This window comes from Esox lucius, chromosome 19 (genome assembly GCF_011004845.1).
Source record: "Esox lucius isolate fEsoLuc1 chromosome 19, fEsoLuc1.pri, whole genome shotgun sequence".
NCBI classification, from domain to species: Eukaryota; Metazoa; Chordata; class Actinopteri; order Esociformes; family Esocidae; genus Esox; species Esox lucius.
Window position 1 is genome coordinate 19,234,841 of NC_047587.1, and position 27,501 is coordinate 19,262,341.

The window sequence follows — 27,501 nt, forward strand, 5'->3', positions numbered from 1 at the left end:
CCCTGGTGTTGAATAACCCTGGTGTTGAATACCTTTGGTGTTGAGTCACCCTGGTGTTGAGTCAGTAAGTGGACAATAAGGGTGTAGTGCTAGTAGGCTGTGTTACCTGCTCTCTGCTGGCTGGACACATGGGCCAGGCTGAGCACATTAAGGAACTGTTTCTTGTCCTCCAGTTTGGGGGTGCAGTTCATCTCCTCCGAGGTGAGAGCCGTGCTGAGGGGGGAAGTGGCCACTTCTGCCTTCCTCTTGCCTTTTACAGGGGGAGGGGAGATGCTGCGCTCCCTCAGCATTCTCCTCCTCTTCCTCCTTTTCTGATGAAGTAGCTGGTCACGGTGACCCAGCGTGGTCAGGCCAAACACACGCAGAAAACACACTTTCTACAGATACACAGATGAGGGAGAATGACTTACCATACAAATATCAATGCTAGTGACAGTGATCATTTTTAAGTGTGTGTGTGTGTGTGTTACCTCTGACGATGTGTCCAGTTTTAGGGGGGGCTGCTGTGCTACCCTCCGGAGGTGGGCCCTCACCTCCTCTTCATCACTCTCATCATATGAGTCATCTAGATCATAGTAATACCCTGGGGGAACAAAAGAGGGTAGCGAGGAAGAGGGAAAGAACATACCAACGTCAGTAAGCAGAAGCTCTTATCCAGAACAACTTCCAATAGTGAGTCCATGGATTTTAATAGTCGCTGGTGCAGGCAGTCCATGTTGCTAATGTCAGGCTCTTATGTTGTAATATGTCCTCCCTGTTACAGTACATCCCCTATCCTCCTACCTTCCTCTCTGGCCTCTCTCCTTCTGTTACATCCCCTATCCTCCTACCTTCATCTCTGGCCTCTCTCCTCCTGTTACATCCCCTATCCTCCTACCTTCCTCTCTGGCCTCTCTCCTCCTGTTACATCCCCTATCCTCCTACCTTCCTCTCTGGCCTCTCTCCTCCTGTTACATCCCCTATCCTCCTACCTTCCTCTCAGGGCTCTCTCCTCCTGTTACATCCCCTATCCTCCTACCTTCCTCTCTGGCCTCTCCCCTCCTGTTACATCCCCTCTCCTCCTACCTTCCTCTCTGGCCTCTCTCCTCCTGTTACATCCCCTCTCCTCCTACCTTCCTCTCTGGCCTCTCTCCTCCTGTTACATCCCCTCTCCTCCTACCTTCCTCTCTGGCCTCTCTCCTCCTGTTACATCCCCTCTCCTCCTACCTTCCTCTCTGGCCTCTCTCCTCCTGTTACATCCCCTATCCTCCTACCTTCCTCTCTGGACTCTCTCCTCCTGTTACATCCCCTCTCCTCCTACCTTCCTCTCTGGCCTCTCTCCTCCTGTTACATCCCCTATCCTCCTACCTTCCTCTCTGGCCTCTCTCCTCCTGCTCTCCTCCAGGTCCAGCTTGCTGACAAGTCTGTGGTGCTGCTGGGGGATCTCATCGTAGGCCACTGGGTTCTGGCCTCGCCCCTTACACCTCTGGGGCTCCCTGTAAAGAAAGGGGGGGCTGGCTGGACACTGGACCCGGAGGTCAAGGCTGGGGCTCGGTGATGAGTGGGGCAGCGAGGCCTTCTGGTGGAGGTGGTGGAGATCGTGGGTTGATTTCTCTGGCTCAGCCCTGTTCCGGAGGACTGGCTCCTGCAGAACTGCTCCCCTAAAAGAGGGGAACCTTTCTGGGCCCTCACCCCTCTCCCAGCTGGGCTGCCGCTCTGCTCTGGTTAAGCCAGGAGGGGGGCGGGAGGGAGGAACAGGCCTGTTGAACCTGCGGCGGGGGTCTGGGTGGGTCACTGTGAGGGAGGCTGGGTTCCAGAGAGTGGTGGGAGTTACAGAAGGGTGAGGTTTGGGGGAGATGAGTGGAGGTGGGGTTCCTAGGTGGGGTTGAGTTTCTCTGTTGAGTGGCTCACGTAGACTGGTGTTGGACCTATTAAGACATTAAACACAGTCACATTTACAAACCTAAAGATATACTATCATTCAGGACACCCCCACACAAACAAATAATACATATATTTTAACCTAAACTTTACTATCCCTAAACCTAACCCCTATGCCAAAAAGAGCCTTTATTCCTCATGGGGTAGAATGTCTCCAGAAGGTCAAATGTTTTGTCCCCTCTAGAAAGATTTAGGAATCTCTATCCATAAAGTTATTCCCATTCAAACTCCTATCTTTCCGAAACACTAATGTTAACCCTAACCACACTTTACTGTTACACCTAAACCTAACCCATAACATAAACCCTTAAATGGAATTTCAACACTAAACCTAACCTTTTTCATTCTGGTGCTGGTGAAAAAGGTCACATATTCCTTGTTTAACTATCCTTGTGGGGATTCTTGGTTCCCACCGGCTTAGTAAAACATGAACAGATGCAAACGTTTTTATGGTGCACTGGTTCTGATCCCAGTTAACTTGGATGGTGCAGTAACAAACAGGCATCAGCAGAGTAGACAGTCTGTTTCAGAGGACACTGAAACACACACTACTGAGGAAATTACATTTGCATTTCTCAATTGGTTGTTGTTTGTCTGATTGTCTGACTCACCTGTAGCAATCTCTCCTAGATTCTACCCCTTCTCCAACTCTCTGCCGCGACAACCAACGCTCATCCCCTTTGGCCTGTTGCAACATCATGGCAGAGGCCAGTGCCCCATGGAGCCCACTGGCAGAGGCCGAGGAAGTGTGTGTGCTCCCTGTCTGAGAGGGCACTAGGCTGGGCACGGAGTGAGAGGCTGACCCCTTGGAAGAGTGGAGGCCTGTCTGCAGAGGTTTGGGAACTGGGAGGGGAGGGAGTGTGGACTTATCTAGGGGAAAGAGATAATGAATGAAAAACACAACCCAATGAAATGATTTGTATGGAGGAAGGGCTTTACTTTGAAATGAATATCTGGAGCTTAATTAATGAGAAACCAAGCGGTCCGTGTGTGTGTGTACCGTACCCAGTCTGTTAGGTGTCAGCCTCTCCCCAGGACTGACCCTGTCCTCCGGCAGAACCGTGAGAGCTTTCAGCCCAGCGAGGTACTGGCTCTCCACCGCTTTCACCATCTGTCTCTCCCTCTCTCTCTCCCTCTGCTTCTCCTTCTGCCTGTCCATGTCTCTCTCCCTCTGCTTCTCCTTCTGCCTGTCCATGTCTCTCTCCCGCTCTCTCTCCCGTTCTGCCTCATGCTTCCTCTGTTTCTCTCGTTCGCGCTCCCTCTCCCGTTGGCGAAGCTCTTCCTCCATCTGTAGTCTGTGGGGGAGTTAAAAAAATACCCATCCACACACACCGCAGACACACACACACACACACACACCAATGACACAGACACACACACACACACACACACACACACACACACCAGTGACACAGACACACACACACACACACACACACACACCAGTGACACAGACACACCACACACACACCAGTGACACAGACACACCACAGACACACACACACACACCAGTGACACAGACACACCACACACACACCAGTGACACAGACACACCACAGACACACACACACACACACACACCAGTGACACAGACACACACACACACACACACACCAGTGACACAGACACACCACACACACACCAGTGACACAGACACACCACAGACACACACACACACACCAGAGACACAGGGGAGAAAGGTTGAGAGATGCAACACCCATCATGGGGCAGATTAATCACACACTGTTAAACACACGCACACACACACACACACACACCTACATACACACACACCTACATATGCACACATACACCTACATATGCACACATTCACCTACATACGCGCATGCACACACACACATACCATGAGTGACCAAGAGCAAATAAACAAAGTATAGGAAACTAAACAATAACCCCCGCACAATATGGTTATTGGTGAGTGTGTGAGTCGGTGTGTATGACAACACACTGCGGTGTGTTCTAAATATATCACACAGTCAGCAGCCTATGCCTTTCCTGCAGGGAGATTACAAACTGTGTGTGTGTGTGTGTGTGTGTGTGTCAGCCAATGTGATGTGTATGTTTAAGCTTCCAAAAGGTATCAGCTTTCAGGGCAAGTGCAGGTGTGTGTGTGTGTGTGTGTGTGTGTGAAGTTTTACGCATGTGCTTTACCTCTCGGCCAGTGCACTGTGTGTGTGGCTAAGCTCCCCAGGGTAGCGTGCCCCAGGCAGGTGCATGTGGAGGGCAGAGGCGTGGAGGGGGGGAAAGGCCCCCCCTGCTGGTACAGAGTAGAACTGAGACCTCAGTGCAGACAGACACAAAGACTCCTCCATTCTGGGCAAACAGAGACAAGAAGCGAAGGGAAGGTAGGAAGATGCAAACCAATACAACCTTCACACTTTTTCTGTGAGGTACATTCAATAAGGTACATATCAAACAACATAAAATAATTTCACATCATAATCTGATGTTTTAAAAGGGGGTTCAGGACTATATATAAAGTGGAAGTAAACATTTAACTTTTGAGTGTTTGAAGTGTTAGGTTAGGTGGAATAGGGTTAACAGAAAACAACTTGTTGGTTAAGTTAAGACATTAATTAAGAGTAGGTAAATTAAAGGTTAAGGTTAGAAAACTTATGGGCTACCGCCATCTGCCCTCTGCCCTCTCCATCCACAACACCCTAGCAAGCCATCAGCACCACTGACTGTAATATCTCACTGTTGCCACTAGAGGGCGATTTTGAAGCCATATATCAATTTCCTACAGATCTTGTAACAAAAAAAAGGGTGGTCAATAAACTGACCTCTGTAGGTGCTGCAGGTAGGCAGGGTGGTCTATAGACTGACCCGTGTAGAGTGGTGCTGGTAAGCAGGGTGGTCTATAGACTGACCTGTGTACGTGGTGCAGGTAGGCAGGGTGGTCTATAGACTGACCCGTGTAGGGCGGTGCTGGTAAGCAGGGTGGTTTATAGACTGACCTGTGTAGGTGGTGCAGGTAGGCAGGCTGGTCTATAGACTGACCCGTGTAGCGTGGTGCTGGTAAGCAGGGTGGTCTATTGACTGACCTGTGTAGGTGGTGCTGGTAGGCAGGGTGGTCTATAGACTGACCTGTGTAGGTGGTGCAGGTAGGCAGGGTGGTCTATAGACTGAACAGTGTAGGTGGTGCTGGTAGGCAGGGTGGTCTATAGACTGACCTGTGTAGGTGGTGCAGGTAGGCAGGGTGGTAGAAGGCAGCTGCAGCAGTAACATGGGCAGCGGTGGCAGGGTCAAGCCCCAGGGGTAATGAAGGCAGACGGAGGTCATCTGAGGTTGTGAAGGGACGGAGTCCTCTCAAGTACTCTTCTGGGACTGATCCTGAGGGAGCCGTTGGGTGGACCTGGCCAGGTAGACTACGGGAGAGGGAGGAGTGGGCGAACAGATTGCAAATTTAACAGAGGATAGTGCATATACAGTTAAAGCAAGTAATTTAGAAAACTACCAAAGTGAGTACAAGCATTTTTCTAACGGCCCACCGTGGGAAGTGAACCGACGCACCCTGGCATTACACCGACACACCCTGGCATTACACCGACACACCCTGGCATTACACCGACGCACCCTGGCATTACACCGACGCACCCTGGCATTACACCGACGCACCCTGGCATTACACGGACGCACCCTGGCATTACACGACGCACCCTGGCATTACACCGACACACCCTGGCATTACACCGACGCACCCTGGCATTACACCGACACACCCTGGCATTACACAGACACACCCTGGCATTACACCGACGCACCCTGGCATTACACAGACACACCCTGGCATTACACCGTGCTCTGGCAGCTGAACTGCCCTGGACTGTGACAGTGTCCAAGTAAAGCAACTCACCTGAGGCCCTGTAGTCGTCGGTCCTGCATGACAGAGCTGGGGTTGAGGCCGAAGGGGTAGGAGGGGTGAGCGAGAAGGTGTTGAGATGGTAAAGGATGAGCCCCTTTCTCCTGGGAAGGCCTGGTCTCCGCCCCGGCACTCTCCCTGCCCAGCCTGCAAGCCCCTGACGTAGGCTGAGAGAGACACAGAGAAAACAAGAAACCTACGTCTGTTTGTGTATTCATGCGTTTGTTTTGATAATTTCAGTCACACAGCTTTTTTTTATTATTATAACAAAAGGATTTCCAATTCGGAAGCCTGAACCCAGCCCTATATTGGCAAGGAAAGCACTAAAGCACTAAACGCATGAGTGCCAATAATTGTGACACGTTTTTGATACAAATTTAACTTGTGTTAACTAATTCAAATGTTTGATGGCATGTTCATTTTTATTCGTTGTGACCCAAATCTTGTGTGTATGATTGACATTTCAGAAGCACTTGAATGTGGAGAAAAAGTTCAGCAAATTTTAACATTTGGTGTTTTAAGGCTTCTTGAATAGGAACCTAGTACACTGTAAATATCAATACAAATGTACAAGCCTGTTTAGTGATGAAAAATACTGAAGACTGACCTCCCAGCTAGCTATTATTGGCTAAAACAAGGAATGACTTGGATATGGTGAAACATGGGTTGTGACTGGTTTGCCAAAACGCTGGTCTCTGCTCCCTGGTCACAGTGTAAAGCCTTGATGCTACCACAGGGGTTTAGAAACATCATTGGCAAATGTGTTATTACTGTTATCAACAAAACTGCTGTCCTACATTTAGCTCCTGTGTGGTAATAGTGCTGCTTCTGGAGGATCATTGTGTCATTGTGAGTCTTCACCGTCATTTGAGGGAGCCGTCTGATATGAGAGTAAAACCTGGTCTTACTTGGAGAACAACATTCCATAGTCTTCTAATGACAGTGTAAGTAGTTGAACCCCAGACACAGATGAGACAACAGGCAGGTGAAGAGGCAAACCGTTCATTCAGATGTACGCATGTCTTCACAGAAGTAAAAGCCTTCTCCCTTTCATCTGCCTATCTGCTCTTGCATGTGCTTGTCTTTTATCCCTTATGTGTGTGTCCCAACATACGTAGTTACACATCAGTTTCCTATTGTTCTAAAAAGAATAGGGATGTCTGACAGGACAAGAGACAATGGCTGACATGATATACAGTACCCTAAAAAGTTTGGGGTCTTCTTGTTTTAGAAAGAAAAACAATTATTTTGTCCATTAAAATACCATCGATTTGATCAGAAATACTGTGTAGACTTTGTTAATGCTGCGTATGACTTTTTTAGCTGGAAATGGCTGATTTTTTATGGAATATCTACATAGGTGTACAGAGGCCCATTATCAGCAACCATCACTCCTGTGTTCCAATTGCACGTTGTTTTTGCTAATCCAAGTTAATCATTTTAGAAGGCAAACTGATTATTAGTAAACCCTTTTCCGATTATGTTAGCACAGCTGCAAACTGTTGTGCTGATTAAAGAAGCAATAAAACTGGCCTTCCTCAGAATAGTTTAGTATTTTCAGCATCAGCATTTCTGGTTTCAATTACAGGCTCAAAATGGCCATAAATAAATAACTTTCTTCTGAAACTTGTCAGTCTTTACTTGTTCTGAGAAATGAAGGCTATTCCATGCGAGAACTTGCAAAGAAACTGAAGATCTCACACAATGTAGTACACCCTTCACAGAACAGCACAAACTGACTCAAACCAGAATAGAAAGTCGGGTGGGAAGCCCCTGTGCACAAGTGAGCAAGAGGACAAATGCATTAGTGTCTAGTTTGAGAAATAGAAACTCAACTGGCATCTTCATCAAATAGAACCCACAAAACACCAGCCTCAACGTCAACAGTGACGAGGCGACTCTGGGATGCTGACCTTCTGGGCAGAGTTGCAGAGAAAAAGCCATACCTCAGACTGGCCAATAAAGAAAAGATAAATGTGGGCAAAAGAACACAGACACTGGACAGAGGAAGGACTCTGCCTAGAAGGCCAGCATCCTGGAGTCGCTTCTTTATCGTTCCTTGTTGACATATTTTCAACCATCAGAAAATGTGATGTTTTTTATAGGACTTACTGGGTCTGGAATAATATGATATAATATATACAGTATCTCACAAAAGTGAGTACACCCCTCACATTTTTATAAATATTTGATTATATCTTTTCATGTGACAACACTGAAGAAATGACACTTTGCTACAATGTAAAGTAGTGAGTGTACAGCTTGTATAACAGTGTACACTCACCTAAAGGATTATTAGGAACACCATACTAATACTGTGTTTGACCCCCTTTCGCCTTCAGAACTGCCTTAATTCTACGTGGCATTGATTCAACAAGGTGCTGAAAGCATTCTTTAGAAATTTTGGCCCATATTGATAGGATAGCATCTTGCAGTTGATGGAGATTTGTGAGATGCACATCCAGGGCACGAAGCTCCCGTTCCACCACATCCCAAAGATGCTCTATTGGGTTGAGATCTGGTGACTGTGGGGGGCATTTCAGTACAGTGAACTCATTGTCATGTTCAAGAAACCAATTTGAAATGATTCGAGCTTTGTGACATGGTGCATTATCCTGCTGGAAGTAGCCATCAGAGGATGGGTACATGGTGGTCATAAAGAGATGGACATGGTCAGAAACAATGCTCAGGTAGGCCGTGGCATTTAGACAATGCCCAATTGGCACTAAGGGGCCTAAAGTGTGCCAAGAAAACATCCCCCACACCATTAAACCACCACCACCAGCCTGCACAGTGGTAACAAGGCATGATGGATCCATGTTCTCATTCTGTTTACGCCAAATTCTGACTCTACCATCTGAATGTCTCAACAGAAATCGAGACTCATCAGACCAGGCAACATTCTTCCAGTCTTCAACTGTCCAATTTTGGTGAGCTCGTGCAAATTGTAGCCTCTTTTTCCTATTTGTAGTGGAGATGAGTGGTACCCGGTGGGGTCTTCTGTTGTTATAGCCCATCCGCCTCAAGGTTGTGCGTGTTGTGGCTTCACAAATGCTTTGCTGCATACCTCGGTTGTAACGAGTGGTTATTTCAGTCAAAGTTGCTCTTCTATCAGCTTGAATCAGTTGGCCCATTCTCCTCTGACCTCTAGCATCAACAAGGCATTTTCGCCCACAGGACTGCCGCATACTGGATGTTTTTCCCTTTTCACACCATTCTTTGTAAACCCTAGAAATGGTTGTGTGTGAAAATCCCAGTAACTGAGCAGATTGTGAAATACTCAGACCGGCCCGTCTGGCACCAACAACCATGCCACGCTCAAAATTGCTTAAATCACCTTTCTTTCCCATTCTGACATTCAGTTTGGAGTTCAGGAGATTGTCTTGACCAGGACCACACCCCTAAATGCATTGAAGCAACTGCCATGTGATTGGTTGATTAGATAATTGCATTAATGAGAAATTGAACAGGTGTTCCTAATAATCCTTTAGGTGAGTGTATATTTGCTGTCCCCTCAACATGACTCAAAACACAGCCATTAATGTTCAAACCGCTGGCAACAAAAATGAGTACATTTCCAAATTGGGGCCCAATTAGCCATTTTCCCTCCACAGTGTCATGTGACTCGTTAGTGTTACAAGGTCTCAGATGTGAATGGGGAGCAGGTGTGTTAAATTTGGTGTCATCGCTCTCATACTCATACTGGTCACTGGAAGTTAAACATGGCACCTCATGACAAAGAACTCTCTGAGGATCTGAAAAAAATAATTGTTGCTCTACATAAAGATGGCCTAGGCTATTACTGAGCTGCAGCACGGTGGCCAAGACCATACAGCGGTTTAACAGGACAGCTTCAACTCAGAACAGGCCTCGCCATGGTCAACCAAAGAAGATGAGTGCACATGCTCAGCATCATATCCAGAGGTTGTCTTTGGGAAATAGACGTATGAGTGCTGCCAGCATTGCTGCAGAGGTTGAATGGGGAGGGGGGTCAACCTGTCAGTCCTCAGACCATACACCGCACAGTGCTTCAAATTGGTCTGCATGGCTGTCGTCCCAGAAGGAACACTCTTCTAAAGATGATGCACAAGAAAGCCCGCAAACAGTTTGCTGAAGACAAGCAGACTAAAGACATGAATTACTGGAACCATGTCCTGTGGTCTGATGAGACCAAGATAAACTTATAGTGTCAGATGGTGTCAAGCGTGTGTGGCGGCAACCAGGTGAGGATTATAAAGACAAGTGTGTCTTGCCTACAGTCAAGCATGGTGGTGGGAGTGTCATGGTGTGGGGCTGCATGAATGCTGCCGGGACTGGGGAGCTACAGTTCATTGAGGGAACCATGAATGCCAACATGTACTGTGACATACTGAAGCAGAGCATGATCCCCTCCCTTCGGAGACTGGGCCGCAGGGCAGTATTCCAACATGATAACGACCCCAAACACACCTCCAAGATGACCAGTGATTTGCTGAAGAAGCTGAGGGTAAAGGTGATGGACTGGCCAAGCATGTCTCCAGACCTAAACCCTATTGAGCATCTGTGGGGGATCCTCAAATGGAAGGTGGAGGAGCGCAAGGTCTCTAACATCCACCAGCTCCGTGATATTGTCATGGAGGAGTGGAAGAGGACTCCAGTGGCAACCTGTGAAGCTCTGGTGAACTCCATGCCCAAGAGGGTTAAGGCATTGCTGGAAAATAATGGTGGCCACACAAACTATTGACACTTTGGGCCCAATTTGGACATTTTCACTTAGGGGTGTGTTGTGTTATTACACTGTGTGTTGTGTTATTTTGAGGGGATGGCAAATGTACACTGTTATACAGGCTGTACACTCACTACTTTACATTGTAGCAAAGTATCATTTCTTCAGTGTTGTCACATGAAAAGATATAATCAAATATTTACAAAAATGTGAGGGGTGTACTCACTTTTGTGAGATACTGTATATATATTAATATAATATTAGTATGATATTACAATATATTAAATGCAAGCCTGTGGCCTAGTAGTCACGCTACTGGCTTAGACATACAAACCCTCTCCTCAATGGAGATTATGGTGTAATTTCCTGCTCCAACCTTTGTCTCTCACCTATCTATATTCCAACTTTTATAACTGTCTAAATAGTGTGAATATTACCCCAAAATATATAAAAAAGGATATGAAAAATGCATAGATATACAAGGAACTCAATGTAATTTGCAGTGTACAAACATGACAAACAGGAAGGCTATTTACACTAATGAAAAGCCAAAATTAAGTATCAAAAAGCCTTAGCTCAATATTTCTCATATGCCACCTCTATAAAATATAAAAGGTTAAATACTCCACCCATCTCATCACAGCATGGATGTCATGCAGTAACAATGTACCAGGAAACCATTTGGGTTCTACCTACAACCATAAAAGCTGTACCGTACAAAACAAGGTTCTCATAAAGACAAGCACCCTTCTAGGATCTATTTATTTTGGATTAAATAAATCTTAGATAAGCTAATGCGCAAACACACACACACACACCCTCTTGCGTATTCAACACGCATCACTGACTCCCCTGCCAGCAATACTCTCATCACCACCCCAACACCTCTGTCATGTCTGACATACAAATACACACACACACCATCACTTTTAAGGTCACAACAGGAAACTCCCAGGTTAATAGCTCTAAGAGCCTTGAGGCAGGAATGGAGGGGGGGGGGGGGGGGGGGGGGGGGGGGGTGGGAATGGATGGCGGGTGACCTCTCTACTGTGAGCTAAAAGCTCACCCATGTGGAAAAGCGTTTCTGATACGTCAGAGGATGTCAAGATCAGGGCAGGAGGGGACATCCTAAAACACCTCCTCCTCTCTACTACCCCAATTCATTTATCTTTGAAATCTACCGATCTGTCTATCAAGCTGACAGTCTTTTTCAATCATACTCTGTCTCGCTGCGTTCGTTCTGGTCTCTAGCGTCAGTGTGAGTTCACTGTAGCCTCTGGTATCTAGTGTCAGTGTGACTCACTGTGGCCTCTGGTATCTAGTGTCAGTGTGACTCACTGTGGCCTCTGGTATCTAGTGTCAGTGTGACTCACTGTGGCCTCTCTGGTATCTAGTGTCAGTGTGACTCACTGTGGCCTCTCTGGTATCTAGTGTCAGTGTGACTCACTGTGGCCTCTGGTATCTAGTGTCAGTGTGACTCACTGTGGCCTCTGGTATCTAGTGTCAGTGTGACTCACTGTGGCCTCTGGTATCTAGTGTCAGTGTGACTCACTGTGGCCTCTGGTATCTAGTGTCAGTGTGACTCACTGTGGCCTCTGGTATCTAGTGTCAGTGTGATCTCACTGTGGCCTCTGGTATCTAGTGTCAGTGTGATCTCACTGTGGCCTCTGGTATCTAGTGTCAGTGTGATCTCACTGTGGCCTCTCTGGTCTCTAGTGACAGTGTGACTCACTGTGGCCTCTGGTATCTAGTGTCAGTGTGACTCACTGTGGCCTCTGGTATCTAGTGTCAGTGTGACTCACTGTGGCCTCTGGTATCTAGTGTCAGTGTGACTCACTGTGGCCTCTGGTATCTAGTGTCAGTGTGATCTCACTGTGGCCTCTCTGGTCTCTAGCGTCAGTGTGATCTCACTGTGGCCTCTCTGGTCTCTAGTGTCAGTGTGATCTCACTGTGGCCTCTCTGGTCTCTAGCGTCAGTGTGATCTCACTGTGGCTTCTCTGGTCTCTAGCGTCAGTGTGATCTCACTGTGGCCTCTCTGGTCTCTAGCGTCAGTGTGACCTCACTGTGGCCTCACTGGTCTCTAGTGTCAGTGTGATCTCACTGTGGCCTCTGGTCTCTAGTGTCAGTGTGATCTCACTGTGGCCTCTCAGGACTCTCTTGGACCATTCTTGGACATTCCCAGACTTGTCTCGAATCTACTACAGTATTGTCTTGGCTGTGTGCTTTGGGATTTTTTCTTTCTCAAAGATAAATCTTTGCCGCAGTGTCAGGTCCTATCCAGGTTGGATTCTTCAAAGACTTCTGTTTTTTGGTCTGTTTATACTTGCTTCAACCCTCACCTGTCTCCCATTCTCTTCTGCTGCAAAGCATGGTCATGGCACGACGCTCCTACACCCATTCTTCACCGTATTAGCCAGGTGATGGGCAGTACCTTGTTTTCACCAGACCTAGCGCTTGGCATTAAGGCCTAACATTTCGATTTTGGGCTCATCAGAGAATCCTTTTCGACATGCTCTCAGAGTTCTTCAGCATGTCATATCCCTTAATGTCATATAACCTTCCCCAGATCTACGCCTTTACACAATTCAATCTGTCTACAGAGGGTTCCTTGGACCTATTGGCTTGGTTTTTGTTCTGACATGCACTATGGTCAGGTGTTGACCTTTCAAAATCATGTCCAATCAATTCAATTTGCCATAGGTGGACCCCAATCGAGTTCTAGAAACAAGGATGATCAGAGAAGGCATCTGAGCTCAATATGGAATGTCCTGGCAAAGGGTCAGAATAGTTATGTACATGAGATATTATATTTATATATTTTAAATTGGCACACATGTCTAGAAAGTTGTTCTTGCTTTGTCATTATGGGGTACTGTGTGTAGATTGATGGCAAAAAATGAATTTAATCAATTAAAAATGTTGTCTATAACACAACAAACTATGAAGAAAGCTAAGTAGTCTGAATACTATCAGAAGGCACTGTCTATCCAGTACCTATGTGATTTTACTGCTCACTTGAGAAGACAATTCCATGTTGTCATGGCTATAGATAGTACTGCACATTACCCATGCTTTTATTTTAGGCTTGGGGACTGTGAAGAGACCCCTGGTTGCATGACTTGCTATGTAATTATGGCTGATCTGATCTCTATGTTAAATGAGTGTAAATGTATACTCTGAATCATAACAATATTTTTTCATAAAATCAAGAAGTGATACATCTAGTCTCTTCTCTACTTTTAAACAAGATAGACTGGCACAGCAGTTGTAGAAATATGGAAAAGTATGATCTATAACATCAAAGTCTGCAAAGAAATTTGTGTTATAAAAAAACTAAGATAGTGGTGCATGACAGACAGAGCTTATGTTTAGCCTAAACTAAGATTATACAACGCATGGTTTAGAATTCCTATTTTTATGACCTATGCTGTCCATTGTATAAATATAACTGAGTGAACTAACACTTTTTGTATACTTGTCCCAGGACAGATTGTACACTGATCAGCCATAACATTATCACCACCTGCCATAACATTATCACCTAGACCTCTGAAGGTGTGCTGTTGTATCTGGCACCAAGATGTTAGCAGCACATCCTTTAAGTCCTGTAAGCTGAGAGGTGGGGCCTCCATGGATCGGACCTGTTTGTCCAGCACATTCCACAGATGATCGACTGGACTGTGATCTGGGGAATTTGGAGGCCAAGTCAACACATTGATCTTTTGTTCAATGTTGTTGTGTTCCTCAAACCATTCCTGAACCATTTTTGCTTTGTGGCAGGGCGCATTATCCTGCTGAAAGAGGCCAATGCCATCAGGGAATACCGTTGCCATGAAAGGGCATCAATGAGCCTTGGCCGCCCATGACCCTGTCGCCGGTTCACTGCTTTTCCTTCCTTGGACCACTTTTGATAGGTACTGACCATTGCGGACCAGGAACACCCCACAAGGGCTGCAGTTTTGGAGATCTCTGACCCAGTCGTCCAGCCATCACAATTTGCCTCTTGTCAAAGTCGCTCAGATCCTTACTCTTGCCCATTTTTCCTGCTTCTTACACATCAACTTTGAGGACAGAATGTTCACTTGCTGCTTAGTATATCCCACCCACTGACAGGTACCCTAATAATGAGAATATCAGTGTTATTCACATAGCCTGTCAGTGGTCATAACTTTATATGACCACTGTATATATGATATAATCTGTACACATTTTAGCGAAACAGGCAATATAAGACATTACAGTAAATGCCTTGCCAGAATGCGTTATTTGCTGTCTTTTTGCCGAAGTGGGACGCCCTAACGATACAAACGTCACTAAGACGTCTGTAAATATCAAACCGCTTGTGACACAAACGTGTGTTGCACATCATCCAGAAGGGGAGAGCCAGGTGAACCAGCTCATCTGCATTTTCTGCTCAGGCACACAGAGACTGTGACATAGCTGAATCTGTCCTGAGTTGTGTCCTGAATCTGTCCTGTGTGTCTATTCACAGACAATCACCATGACCAAATGGTTGTAGCTACAAACTCCTACGTAACTCAATCAAATCAAGAGTCTCTTGAATTCAACAAAACTAACTGTTTAGTTTCCCTGGAAAATGCCCACAAGCTGAGCAAAGATGTCATTGGAAAATCTGCGCTATCAGGTGCACTTACAACCTTGAAAATGACCAGTCGGAGCTACACAATAATACAACATATGTTAGATATTCAGTAGAGTCTCTGGAACATGAAGGTGGTGTTCTACTATCAGAACCCTCAGTTCCCCCCTCAGCCCTTCCCTTCCTCCCTATGTCTAACCCTCTCTCTCTTTGGTCTCTTTCTCTTCCATTGACAGTCCGTCTCTAGGAGCCCCAGGGTAGGACATCGATCCAGACAGAGTGCTCTTTGTGAGGGGAGACACACTGCTAAGGGGGTCTGTTCCTCACTCCAGCTTCAATACAAACACACATACACATAGTGCACTTGGGACACTGGAACAAGCACACAAAGCACCTTGTTCTTGTTGTCCTACAACACATACAGGTAGGAGATAGCTACCGGTTTTATATCTTAAATGGGTCCACTGGGTGAGGCTGAGGCAACGCTGATCCACTGAGAAACAGAAACCCCACTAAAACTGATAAATTTCAATCTGGGCTCATGTGGCAAGTCAAGTGTGCTAATTGGCTTGATTGAGTTTCCGTTAGCCTGTGAAAACAGAAAACTCATCTGAACTTTGTGTCTGTAAAAACTGTAAAGAGACGTGTCATCTCTGCTGTCCTCCAATGTAAAACCCCTTTGAGAAAGCTTTGGAAATCAAGTATTAAATCAATGTGCCAGTGTGGCAGTGCTTCGCGTCTCCACCCCCCCCCCCCCCCCCTCAGCCCTTTTCACCCTCTCTTTCTCTCTCTCCTCACAGAACACATCATGACTGACTAAAGGAAATAGGGGAGATGGAGCAAAAAGAGAGCCGAGCGAGATGAAACATAGAAAAAAGCCAGATGAAGGACGGGTGATTATGACATTTTGACTTTGATGAGTGTTGGGACTATTTGTTTAATGGTGAAAGTGGTAGCAGGAGGAAGACAAAGAGAGAGAGAAAAAAGAGGTAGAAACCTTCACTGCTCATTGACCCCTGTGTCGTCTAATGTAGAGAGAAAGACAGGGGGAGATGAAGAAAGAGGAGAGTACTGAGCTTCTGTGTTGGTTTGTTCTTACCTGGAGTCCTTGTCTCCTCCAGAGGATGTTGCTAGTGATGCAGGAGGTGGGGGCGATAGTGACAACAGGAGGACTGGAGGGAAGGCTGGATCCCCCACCTGGGGTCAGGAGCAACCCGGAGGAACCCCTGCTAGGAGTGATGACTGGAGAACTAAGACTGGTGGCAGGAGAAGAGACTGGAGACTGACTAGTGGGAGAACAACCTAGGCATGAGTGGAGAGGGAAAAGGAGAGGGAGGGGTGGAGAGGGAAGAGGAGAGGGAGGAGCAGAGGGAGAGAGGGAAGGGGAGAAAGAGGGAGAGAGGGAGAACAGCAAGACAGAGAAGCCACCAGAAAGCCATTACTGTAAAAACAAGACATCTTACAAATCAACAGACACACTCTCAAAAAAGCAGCTAATGGTGCTCCTCCGAGAGGCACAGAGACAGAAAGGTAAATGAGAGAGTGTGCAGGGGGATAAAGGAAGTGATGCCAGAAAAACTAATGGAAGAGTGGAGTGGAAGAAAGAAGTGGAAGAAAGAAGTGGAAGAGAGAAGTGGAAGAGAGATGGAGAGTGTAATTGCAGGTAATTACCTCCATTAGGAACTAGCCCAACACACACCTACGCATGTGCGTGCACACACATATAAACACGCACACGTGTGCATTCATACAGGAATGTCACGTCAGGTCAATGTAAAAGAAAGGGAAGAGCATGCTGACGGCTGTTTATGATGGATTTTGTATTCAGCAGATGTTATTGCTCCCCTTAGTTATAAGGTGGGGTCATTAGTCTCACCTTTGGGGTCCTCAGCCTGTTTGGCCAGTTGACGAAGGGCAGCAGCAAATCCAGAGTGAGCAGACTGAGCAGCCGCACTCCCATTGGCTAGTGGGGTGAGAGGGCAGACCGTCGCCGTGGTTCGAGTTGCTGTGGAGATCATTCCTAATGACAGAGACCTTGACTCATGGCTCATACCTGAAGAGATACAGAGGGAGGAATGGAAGAACAAAACAGAATGAAATGATATGCATAATAAAACATTATCTGTGTTTTAAAGACGGAGTGAGGTAAAAAATACAAGTTTGTGTGTGTGTGTGTGTGTGTGTGTGAGACGGCTCGGAGACAGCAAGAGGGAACTGACACTGAGGTCAGGTATAAGGTCAGCGGTCTGGTTAGTCTGTCATAGCCGTGACACACACACACACACACACACAAACACACTCCTATCATTATTAGTGTTCCCTCACTGCCCTCCCAGTGACCCACATACAGCTATTAGAACTGGAGTTAACCACTCCCTCATACACTGTACCTCCCCACACCCATCCCCAACACACAACCCCCATCCCCAACACACGACCCCCATCCCCAACACACAACCCCCATCCCCAACACACAACCCCCATCCCCAACACACAACCCCATCCCCAACACACAACACCCATCCCCAACACACAACCCCCATCCCCAACACACAACCCCCATCCCCAACACACAACACACACCAAAGCCTGTGAAGTGAGGCGTCACACCCCCTCTCCCTCTCTGTCTTCCTCACTCCTATCCTTCTTATCTGTCACCTATCTAGATCTTTTTCACTGATTTACAAATACTAGTATTTGTAAATACAGACTTTGACTGATTCCTCATGAAACCCCACCATAAAATGGTCCTTCAGAGAATGTTTTTTAATTTTTTAACGTGCATGATGATTTGTCTGCATGCTGTGTATTATGAGTAGTATCATATTTTGGTAGGAAAAAAAACAGTTTCAATATATTGTTTAACATAATATTCAACAGCATGTCAACCAGGCCTGTAGAGGTAAAAAAAAGTGGTAAACTATAAAAACACATCTGGACGATTGTGTTAAGTTGAACAATCATTAATACAACCCAAAATATATTACATTTTTAAACAATATAATTTTGTTCCTTTTTGTCCAGGTCTATAATTAGGAAAGGCCTAGTGTAATTTTCTATAAATTACACCACATCAACATCAGGTCATTCCTCCAAAACAGTTCATTTGGACTGGACGCCAATTTCACAACAAATATTATTTGAAAATGTTCATACTGATATCTGTTATCTTTTTAATCACAATCATGTTTATTATCTCATATGAGTTGCACTGCAAATATGTATTTTAAACTGCGAAATTGCACCACTGTGGATATACAGTGTGTGACAATAAACAATTTATATATGTACATAATTGTCATTTATTAACCAGTAACAACCAATATTTATTCAATATATCACTACTCTCTGAAAATAAGCAACATTTAAATGTACAAGTATTTGACTACAGTTCCTTTTTTAACCTACTTCAAAAAATCTGGCAAGCGTATTTAGGCCTTTATTATGCACAAAATATATTGATTGCACTGCCAAACAACAAACTAACCTCTCTTCTTTCTTTCCCTTCCTGCATTACAGCCTGCCTCAACACCACAGTGTTCCTCATCCCTGTCTGTTTCACTACTCTCTGTAAAGCAAATCTGACATCATAATTCACGTACATGTAAACGTCTCAAAACTAGTCCATTATGTTTCTTTGTCTTTTTGCATAGCTGACTAACTATTAACATGCATTGTTTTCTAGTTTAGCGCTGATCTGGGAAAAGGGCTACTTAATGTTTTGCCACATTTTGCTGTTGGTAATGTGTGTGGTGATGTTTTTTGACAACTGCCACGTTTGAAAGTGTGTGTCATGAAATTATTATTATTGAGAATAACGTGCACATCGGAAACATTGGCTAAACTGTCTGGGGAGGCAATTAGGACGAAAAAGAATCTGTACTTTCCAAAATTGTGTGAACACGACTAAATCTAAAACACTACAAATCTGATCCAATTTGCACTGATTGTCACCGTCTTTGGTGATTTACAGGATTTTTAATGCTGAGTAAGAGGAAGGCTGCGATTCTTTATTTTACCTTCTATGCCAATTTCTGCTTGTGAGAAATTGGCATTTATTACAAACCGAAATTTCATGGATAGTTACTTTATTATTATTCATTCAGAGCAAGCAATAACACTCCATGAAACACATTTTTGCTTGGTAACACCTATGGATTAAATATTATGACTTGAGTAGAGGCAAACTCTCATGAATGCAGTAAGACAATATTTTAAGTTTGCCCACTCATGTATTTAGATAGAAATGTACAATTGATGTCAACAATCCTTTATACAAATGCTTATTCTTTAGGTTAAACAAACAAATCCTTTTTTCATCTGGGTTTCAAGAGGAATAACTTGGGATTATGATTTCAATCTCGGTTCTCTGAGTGCGCTCCCCTGTGTGTTACATCAGTTAACAAAACGAAAAGGAACTGATATTCCGTTTGCAGGCTCTCTTTGGCTCATTTATCTTTTCTCTCTCACATAGTAGGTTGCTTTCTCTCACACACAAATACACATACACATTGACACATCACCCACCAGACAAACATACACAAAGACACACATTATTGTCACAATCCCACACAGCACCCACATAACACACACATGCGGACAAATATATAGACACCCTTGCACTCATAATTATCTAATTCTTCAAACCTTTATTAACCTTTATTTTTTTATTTATTTTTTGGTCTCCATACTGCATAACAGATTTTTTTTAGATTGCTTAATTAAATTAATTGCTTAATGTTTATTATGTGTAGAATAGTAATTTAGAAAATTCCATGGACAAATATCTAAGACACTCCATTGCTATTACTTGGTTTCACAGCTTCTGGCCAAGATAACTGCCAACAAATGCTTCTTGTTGCCATCAATGAGCTTACTGCACCTTTTTACTGGCAATTTGGTCCACTCTTCAGCAACAAACTGCACTAATTCTTGAATGTTTAAAGTGCTGTTTTCAGCTCTTGCTGAGCGTTTACTCTTGAACTACCCCAGGGTGCTTTTTATGTGTGTATGGGGTTGTTGTTCTGCTGGAAAGCCAACATTCTTCAACGGAAAAACTGTTTTTGGACTTTGCAATAAACATCACACTCCGAAACACCCTGATAATCTACTGATGTCAAGATGTCTTGCACACATTCAAGGCCCCCAGTAACAGAGGCTGCAAAGAAACCTATGATTGATTGTTGGAAGTTTTACTTTGTTTGAACAATTCCTTTGGTGATAGGTAAATATAGGAAATTTGGTGCGAAATTCAACCCAGTGTCCAAAAACTGGACCAGTGAAATGACCCAGGAATGGTTAATAAGAGATAATGGACTGTTCTAGAGGAATGGTTAATAAGAGATAATGGACTGTTCTAGAGGAATGGTTAATAAGAGATGCTGGACTGTTCTAGAGGAATGGTTAATAAGAGATGCTGGACTGGTCAAGCTGACAGTAGAAAGGTGCAGCAAGCTCACTGATGGCTACATGAAGCATTTGTCTGCAGTTACCATTGGCCAAAGACTTTGCAGCAAAGTACTGCAATTGTCCTCAGTGAGTTTTCAATTATTGCCATGACATGTTTGTCTCTCTTCTAAATGTGGTGGGCAAACACTTGTTTAGATGTTTAGAATAACAACATCTGTCTATATATATATTTGTCTCCAACTGCACATTGATAGAAGTTCATCACACACACACTCACAGAAAAAAAAAAACAATCACACTCACCAGCTCCCTGTTATTCTTGTTTGCATTATCTTTTTCCTCAAGGGTTCTTTCCCTTTCATACTTGCTCTTTCTTCTACACGTTTCCTGTCTCTTTCATTCTCTCTCTCTCTCTTATTCTCTATTCTATTCTCTGTCTTCTATTCTCCCCTCTTTCTCTCACATTTTGTCTCTCTTTCTCTCTGTCTCATTTCTCTCCTCCAATATCAGCCGTTTCAGTCATGCAGCTGCTACACTGTCACGTGATTTCTTCCTTCTATCCCCCTCCTTTCTCCCTCTCCCTCTCTCCCTCCTTACCCCTGCTTTTCTCCCTTCAACTCCCCCTTCCTGCCTACTCCGGCCCTAGCACACCTCCGCTCTTCTCCCTCTTTCATCCCCAGTCATTCTTATCCACTTCTAAGAATACGGAGTCCCTACCCATCAGCCCTGTCTGCTGCAGGGGCCATGACAGTGACCTCTCACCTCTGACTCCTAAGTATGTGTGGGGACAGGAGCTGATTAGTGACGGTGGAGAGTGGAAAACATCACAGCCTAGACAGATCAAGCACAAAAACGAACACTGCTCTCTGTATTTGTCTCTCACACACACACACACACACACACACAGTGTGGGAGGGGAATAGCTCTGCCCTCTCAGCTGATAAAAGCCAGTGTGTGTCTGTGTACACGTACGTGTGTGTGTGTGTGCGTGTGTGTATAATTAGGATCAGAGAACAAGCAATTACCCTACCCATGCTCATTAACCCTGCATGTATGTGTGTCATTTATTTCTCTGTGATTACACCATGGAAGAGAAGGGAACACACACACACACACACATACATTTGAGTCATTTAGCTGACTCTCTTTATCCAGAGCCATATTCATGCATTATTGATTGCATACATTCAGCACCTATAGCACTTTACCGTATTGTTTTTGTTAGAGTGGGATGAGACAGAATGTATTAGTCAATCAGAAGCTGGGAATTATTAGGCAACCATGATGATATGAGGGCCAAATTAGAAATGTATCCAGGACACTGGGGTTAACACTGCTACTTTTATGAGAAGTCCCTTGGGATATTTAGAGACCACCAAGTCAAAAGGATGGTCAGGGTACACCTCAGTAGCATGGCGCATTGAACCGTTTGTCCCACGCAATCCAATGTGTTGTTCTTGCATACTTCTAATCATTGGTTTCACCAAAAAAGGTGGAACAGGGGGGAGAGACCTGCAATGTAATCCCCGGACAAAGGTAAATATTACCCAGGGACTGATTTATGTAAACTAAATCATAACTAAAGTTAGAAGATAAATGATGTGCACAAACTGCCGAACCCCCCCCCCCCCGCTCTGTTGAAGCACAAACATCCCATCTTCAAATGAGAGGAGAAATCCTCCATAAGCAGGGCAATGTCCCCTTCACTGCCCTGGGGACATCTGATCTTTAGACTTGGGAGTTCCACCTCCAGGCCCACCAATATAATCTTTAGTAGCATCTGGTCTCCAAGATGCTCCAGAGCCCCACTAGCTTTCAGAGGCATGCCGATGGCGGAATGCAGGGTGTCACACTGCTGCCAGGCACACACACACACACACACACACACACACACACACTATAAACAGTACTTCATCTTCCACCAACATAGACAGTAGTCTGAGCCAAACACATACAACCCTTGTCTGTCATTTCATTCTCAATACAGTGTGTGAGTGTGTGTGTGTGTGTGTTGTGAGGAGAATATTTGAATCAAACAAAGAACCTTAATCACGCAAAATAATGACATCAGTTCAAAATCCAAGCACAGACATTCACAATACATACAAACAAACACACACACACACACACAGTATCTGCTGACTCAGTATATGTGGATCATATATCACACAATGTATGGCCCTCACCACCTAATTTCCAGGGAAACGACTGCCTGCTAGAATCTTCAGTGCTGAGCCACTAGGGAAATGTAGGATAGCAATTAATACACTGTTCTGTCTGTAGTGTTTTACCAGATAACTAATGTACTGCCTGTAGTGTTTTACCAAATAACTAGTATACTGTCTGTAGCTACTTACCAGATAATTAATGTACTGTCTGTAACTTCTTACCAGATAATTAATGTACTGTCTGTAGCTTCTAACCAGACAACTAATATACTGTCTGTAGCTTCTTACCAGAAAACGAATGTACTGTCTGTAACTTCTTACCAGATAACTAATGTACCATTGGTAGGGTATTATCAGAAAACAAATGTTCTGTCTATAGCATCTTACCAGATAACTAACATTCTGTCTGTAGCATTTTACCAGATAACTAACATTCTGTCTGTAGCATTTTACCAGATAACTAATGTAGTGGCTGTAGCTTCTTACCAGATAACTAATGTAGCGGCTGTAGCTTCTTACCAGATAACTAATGTAGTGGCTGTAGCTTCTTACCAGATAACTAATGTAGTGGCTGTAGCTTCTTACCAGATAACTAATGTAGTGGCTGTAGCTTCTTACCAGATAACTAATGTAGTGGCTGTAGCTTCTTACCAGATAACTAATATAGTGGCTGTAGCTTCTTACCAGATAACTAATGTAGTGGCTGTAGCTTCTTACCAGATAACTAATGTAGTGGCTGTAGCTTCTTACCAGATAACTAATGTAGTGGCTGTAGCTTCTTACCAGATAACTAATGTAGTGGCTGTAGCTTCTTACCAGATAACTAATTCATACAACAGAACATAGGAGTGTAACACTGAAACATAAAAACTGTTCAGAGATATAAATACTTAAAGTAAAAGCAAAACATACCACAAATCATAATGCACAAAAACAAAACAATACAGACATTGATAAATTTGGGGTGACAGGACAGGGAGAGAGAGCAAGAGAAAGGAAAAATACAGAAAGAGGAGGAAAGTGAGAAAGTAGATAAGAAAAATGGAAGATAGAGAGTACAGGACGAGGGAAGGGAGGAAAGACTGGCTGAGGGAGAGAGAAAAAAACAGAGTGGTAGGGAGTGAGTGGAGGGGAGGCTAGTGAATGAGGGACCTATTTGGCCAGTCATCAGAATAGACAGCCGTGTCTTAATAGTCTTTAATTGCCTTTTCTCAACATCTCTCCCTTAAAATCATCTGTTCTGAACACTGATCTGCCTAGACTATCTGGATCATCCTACTGTGTATTGCTGAACACTGATCTGCCAAGACTAGATAGAATAACACTACACTACTGAACACTGATCGGCCAAGACTATATAGGTTAATACTACACTACTGAACACTGATCTGAGAAGACCATATAGGTTAATACTACACTACTGAACACTGATCTGATAAGACCATATAGGTAAATTCTATACTGCTGAACACTGATCTGCCAAGACTAGATAGAATAAAACTATACTGTTGAACACTTATCCAGTCCTTTCACCTATCTGGGACAGAGTTATTGAAAGGAAGCCAGGAAACCAGGAAAGAAGACAAAGATAAAGGGAATGAGAGGAGGGAGAGGGATGTTGTGGAATTGGGACTAAGCCTAAAGCTCTGGTTCAGTTCCTGTAGTCTCCCTGAGGAATAACAATAGAAGAGGGATAAATAACCTTTCTATGGGCAGTTAATCAGAAATCACACTGTTTTCGCTGCATGCTTCTGTTCTGTCTCTCTCAATTCAATAGGCTTCTTGGCATGTGAAACATGTTTACATTGCCAAAGCAAGAGAAATAAACAATAAACAAGTGAAATAAGAATCTATCTTTCTTTCAACCTCTCTAATTGTCTCTAGGATTAGGAGTGCTCCATTATGCAATGTTAAATTGTTTGTGTGTACCAAATATATATATATGTATATACATATAAATATATACACATACATACACACACACACACACACACACACACACATGTGTGTGTGTGTGTGTGTGTGTGTGTGTGCTGTGATTGCTCAGGAGGTTCTGGTCTATGTTGCTCAGGAGGTTCTGGTCTATGTTGCTCAGGAGGTTTCTGGTCTATGTTGCTCAGGAGGTTCTGGTATGTTGACACCTAGTAACCCAGTCCTTGGGGCCTAGGACAATCATGCAAGCAGACCATCAACACACAAATGCACTGTGGAGCAACTTCTGGATGGTTTTAATAAAAACTAGAAAGCAGGAATAACTGGAACAATGTAATGTGTATAACCTTTTATAAATATCTGAAACAATGTATATCAATTTATAAATAACGCGCCAACTATTCAGGCTTATAATCCATTGATTAATAACTTGAACAATGTATGTTTATAATGTCATCCTAACCCATTATTAGCTACTTTGTTTACATTTGTAAATGATTATATTTAAGTTATTATAAAGCAAACCCAAGAAAAACGCTAATGTATATGGTATGAAGTAGGTCTAGAACCTATCAGCTTTGTAGAGCCTGTATAGTTTTGTAAGGTGAACTGCAAGGTTACAAGACAGAAGAGAATGGTTGTTGGTTTAGTAAGATACTGCTGAACAGCTGCTCTATAGCAGGTCAGCAGCACATGGCACACGGGACAGTGTGTCCGTCCGTGTGTATGTAAGCGTGCTCGTGTGTGTGTGTGTGTGTGTGTGTGTGTGTGTGTGTGTGTGTGTGTGTGTGTGTGTGTGTGTGTGTGTGTGTGTGTGTGTGAACTCCACCTGCGGGCTGTGTACACACAAAGCAACGTGATCCGCTTGACTGCAGCGTAATGAGGCCGGCGGCATTAGCTCAGATAAATAATGTGGTTCTGTTAAAGGTCCCGTCTATCTACAGAGGAACTCATGTATAGCCTACAACCTAATAGCTCTTCATGGTGTAATGACTTTCCAACCACGGCTAAATAAAACGACTTGTTAAGGTCTCTGTTTGACTAACGACTAGTTTGGCAGCTACGAACTTCTACAACCAACACCGAGATATAAGCTAGGCAATAGGCTAACAGCTCTCATATTCATAAATGAATCATAAAAACATATGAATCATAAAAACATACAATCAGACTGAAAATAAAGCACACAGCCGTAGTCTCTATGGAGAGAGCAGAGCCGAAGACTGTCGGTGAATCAGCAGTGTATCTGATTCAATTAACTTCTGGAGCTAAAATACTAATTTCACATGCAGGAAAACAACGGAAACATACAGCCTACACGAGCACCAATCGCCTACTTCCCACTTTAACTAGTTTAGACTACTTACCACGTAAATACAAACGTTAAAATCCTTGTTTTTGTCTTAATTCCAGAAGGCCTATAGAATGAAATCCATCAGCTACCGCTGTTCTTTTAAACAGTGATGTGTGCAACATCAACGGCACACGCATAGACTCGCTCAGTCTCTTTCTCCCTCTCCCTGACTGCGCGATCTAAAAGGCGGGTCTTCATCTGAGAGGGGGTTGGGTGGGAGGGCAAGCACCTGCTCAGACCTACACGCCCCTAGAGACGTCTGCAGACTGCCATCGAAGACTGAGATTTATCAAATCTGAGTATAAATTATGTCCACTTTCAGGAATAAATCATTTGTAGCCCATCTCACCATTGCCATTTTCAACAGTGGGGTGCAAAATTATGATTTGTTTTGCCACTTTGAATCAGAAATAAAACAATTACTATAATTAAAGTACTGGTGAACAAGGATACCGGATGTAGCCTATGCATCTGAAACAATGGGGAGAGGAAGCCCAGTGTTCGGACAGCGGAAGCCTATTAGAGGGAGATTACAGACGCTAACACTTTTGTACATGGTCTCACCACTTTTGTTTACCAATTAAGGACAGAAGTGTATAAATTAGTTAACAAAATGGATTCTGTAAAATACTGTAGTCTTAATACACAGTGCATGTTGAATGCATTTAATGGTTTTTATAGTTGTGTCTGAGATTATTTTTTGAAATGATGTTATTTATTGTGTAATTTTTGATTCCCTTTTATTGTTTAAAATACTTTCTAAACACATCCATGTTTCAGTGGATGCTATCATTACAGATAATCCTAACTGTATTGTAATAAATGATTAATTACAAAATTACAGATGCACAAACACGCTAACTTCTCACCATTAATAAACAATAACGGGAGGTTAGGATTGGGGTTGGTAGCCATTGTTTCCGGTCAGATGGCGTCATTAGGGTCACAGAAGCATTTCTAGGAGCCATCTGTCTACTCAAATCAGAGATACTTCTGGGGAGATACTTTGAGGGAGACTGGAAACTTCTCTTGATTTATATTACCTATATGTTATCACTGGTTAATTCTGATCAGGCTTTTAGTACATTTGACTGAATTGGACACTAGCTCAAGAACCTCAAGTAGCTTGAATAATATGAAATTAATCTTGTAAATATTTTCGGAAAAAACGTGTTCTTTGAAATGTTGTACTTTTAAATGAAATGTGAATTTGAACGTCATTATGTTAATAGTGGCAGAACATTCAGTAAACAGCCTAATCAATATTTTTTTTTTGGTAGAATTTGAATACACTTGAAAGGGGCCAGATCAGCTTTTGTTGTCAAATTGAAAAGTGTCTCCCTCTTTTTCCATTGCGGTCACTAAAGAATTATCCCTCCTTAAGCTCATAGATGAACAATGGGGGTGCAAGCAAAATCCCTCATGGGGTCTATTTTCGTTTCTTGTATAGAAAATATATTGTTTTTACTGCTTTAGTAAGCCGGGTCAACCAAAAGTAAAACACAAGTGCAACATTGAATGCAAATATTG

General features: G+C 43.9%; 1 protein-coding gene across 1 annotated transcript in view; it reads right to left on the reverse strand.

Moving 5' to 3' along the window:
- The window catches only part of LOC105022175 (genetic suppressor element 1), a 29,613-nt gene extending 3,493 nt beyond the window's left edge, over positions 1 to 26,120 (reverse strand). Inside the window, exons 1-11 of the mRNA XM_020056571.3 lie at positions 25,985 to 26,120; positions 16,985 to 17,161; positions 16,208 to 16,410; positions 5,798 to 5,970; positions 5,115 to 5,309; positions 4,093 to 4,254; positions 2,926 to 3,215; positions 2,532 to 2,790; positions 1,348 to 1,907; positions 471 to 583; positions 107 to 377 (exon numbers count right to left, since the gene is read on the reverse strand). Of these exons, the coding sequence (XP_019912130.3) occupies positions 107 to 377; positions 471 to 583; positions 1,348 to 1,907; positions 2,532 to 2,790; positions 2,926 to 3,215; positions 4,093 to 4,254; positions 5,115 to 5,309; positions 5,798 to 5,970; positions 16,208 to 16,410; positions 16,985 to 17,159 (2,401 nt within the window). The 5' untranslated portion in view covers positions 17,160 to 17,161; positions 25,985 to 26,120. The remainder of the gene's footprint in view (positions 1 to 106; positions 378 to 470; positions 584 to 1,347; positions 1,908 to 2,531; positions 2,791 to 2,925; positions 3,216 to 4,092; positions 4,255 to 5,114; positions 5,310 to 5,797; positions 5,971 to 16,207; positions 16,411 to 16,984; positions 17,162 to 25,984) is intronic.
- Between the last annotated feature and the right edge of the window lie 1,381 nt (positions 26,121 to 27,501).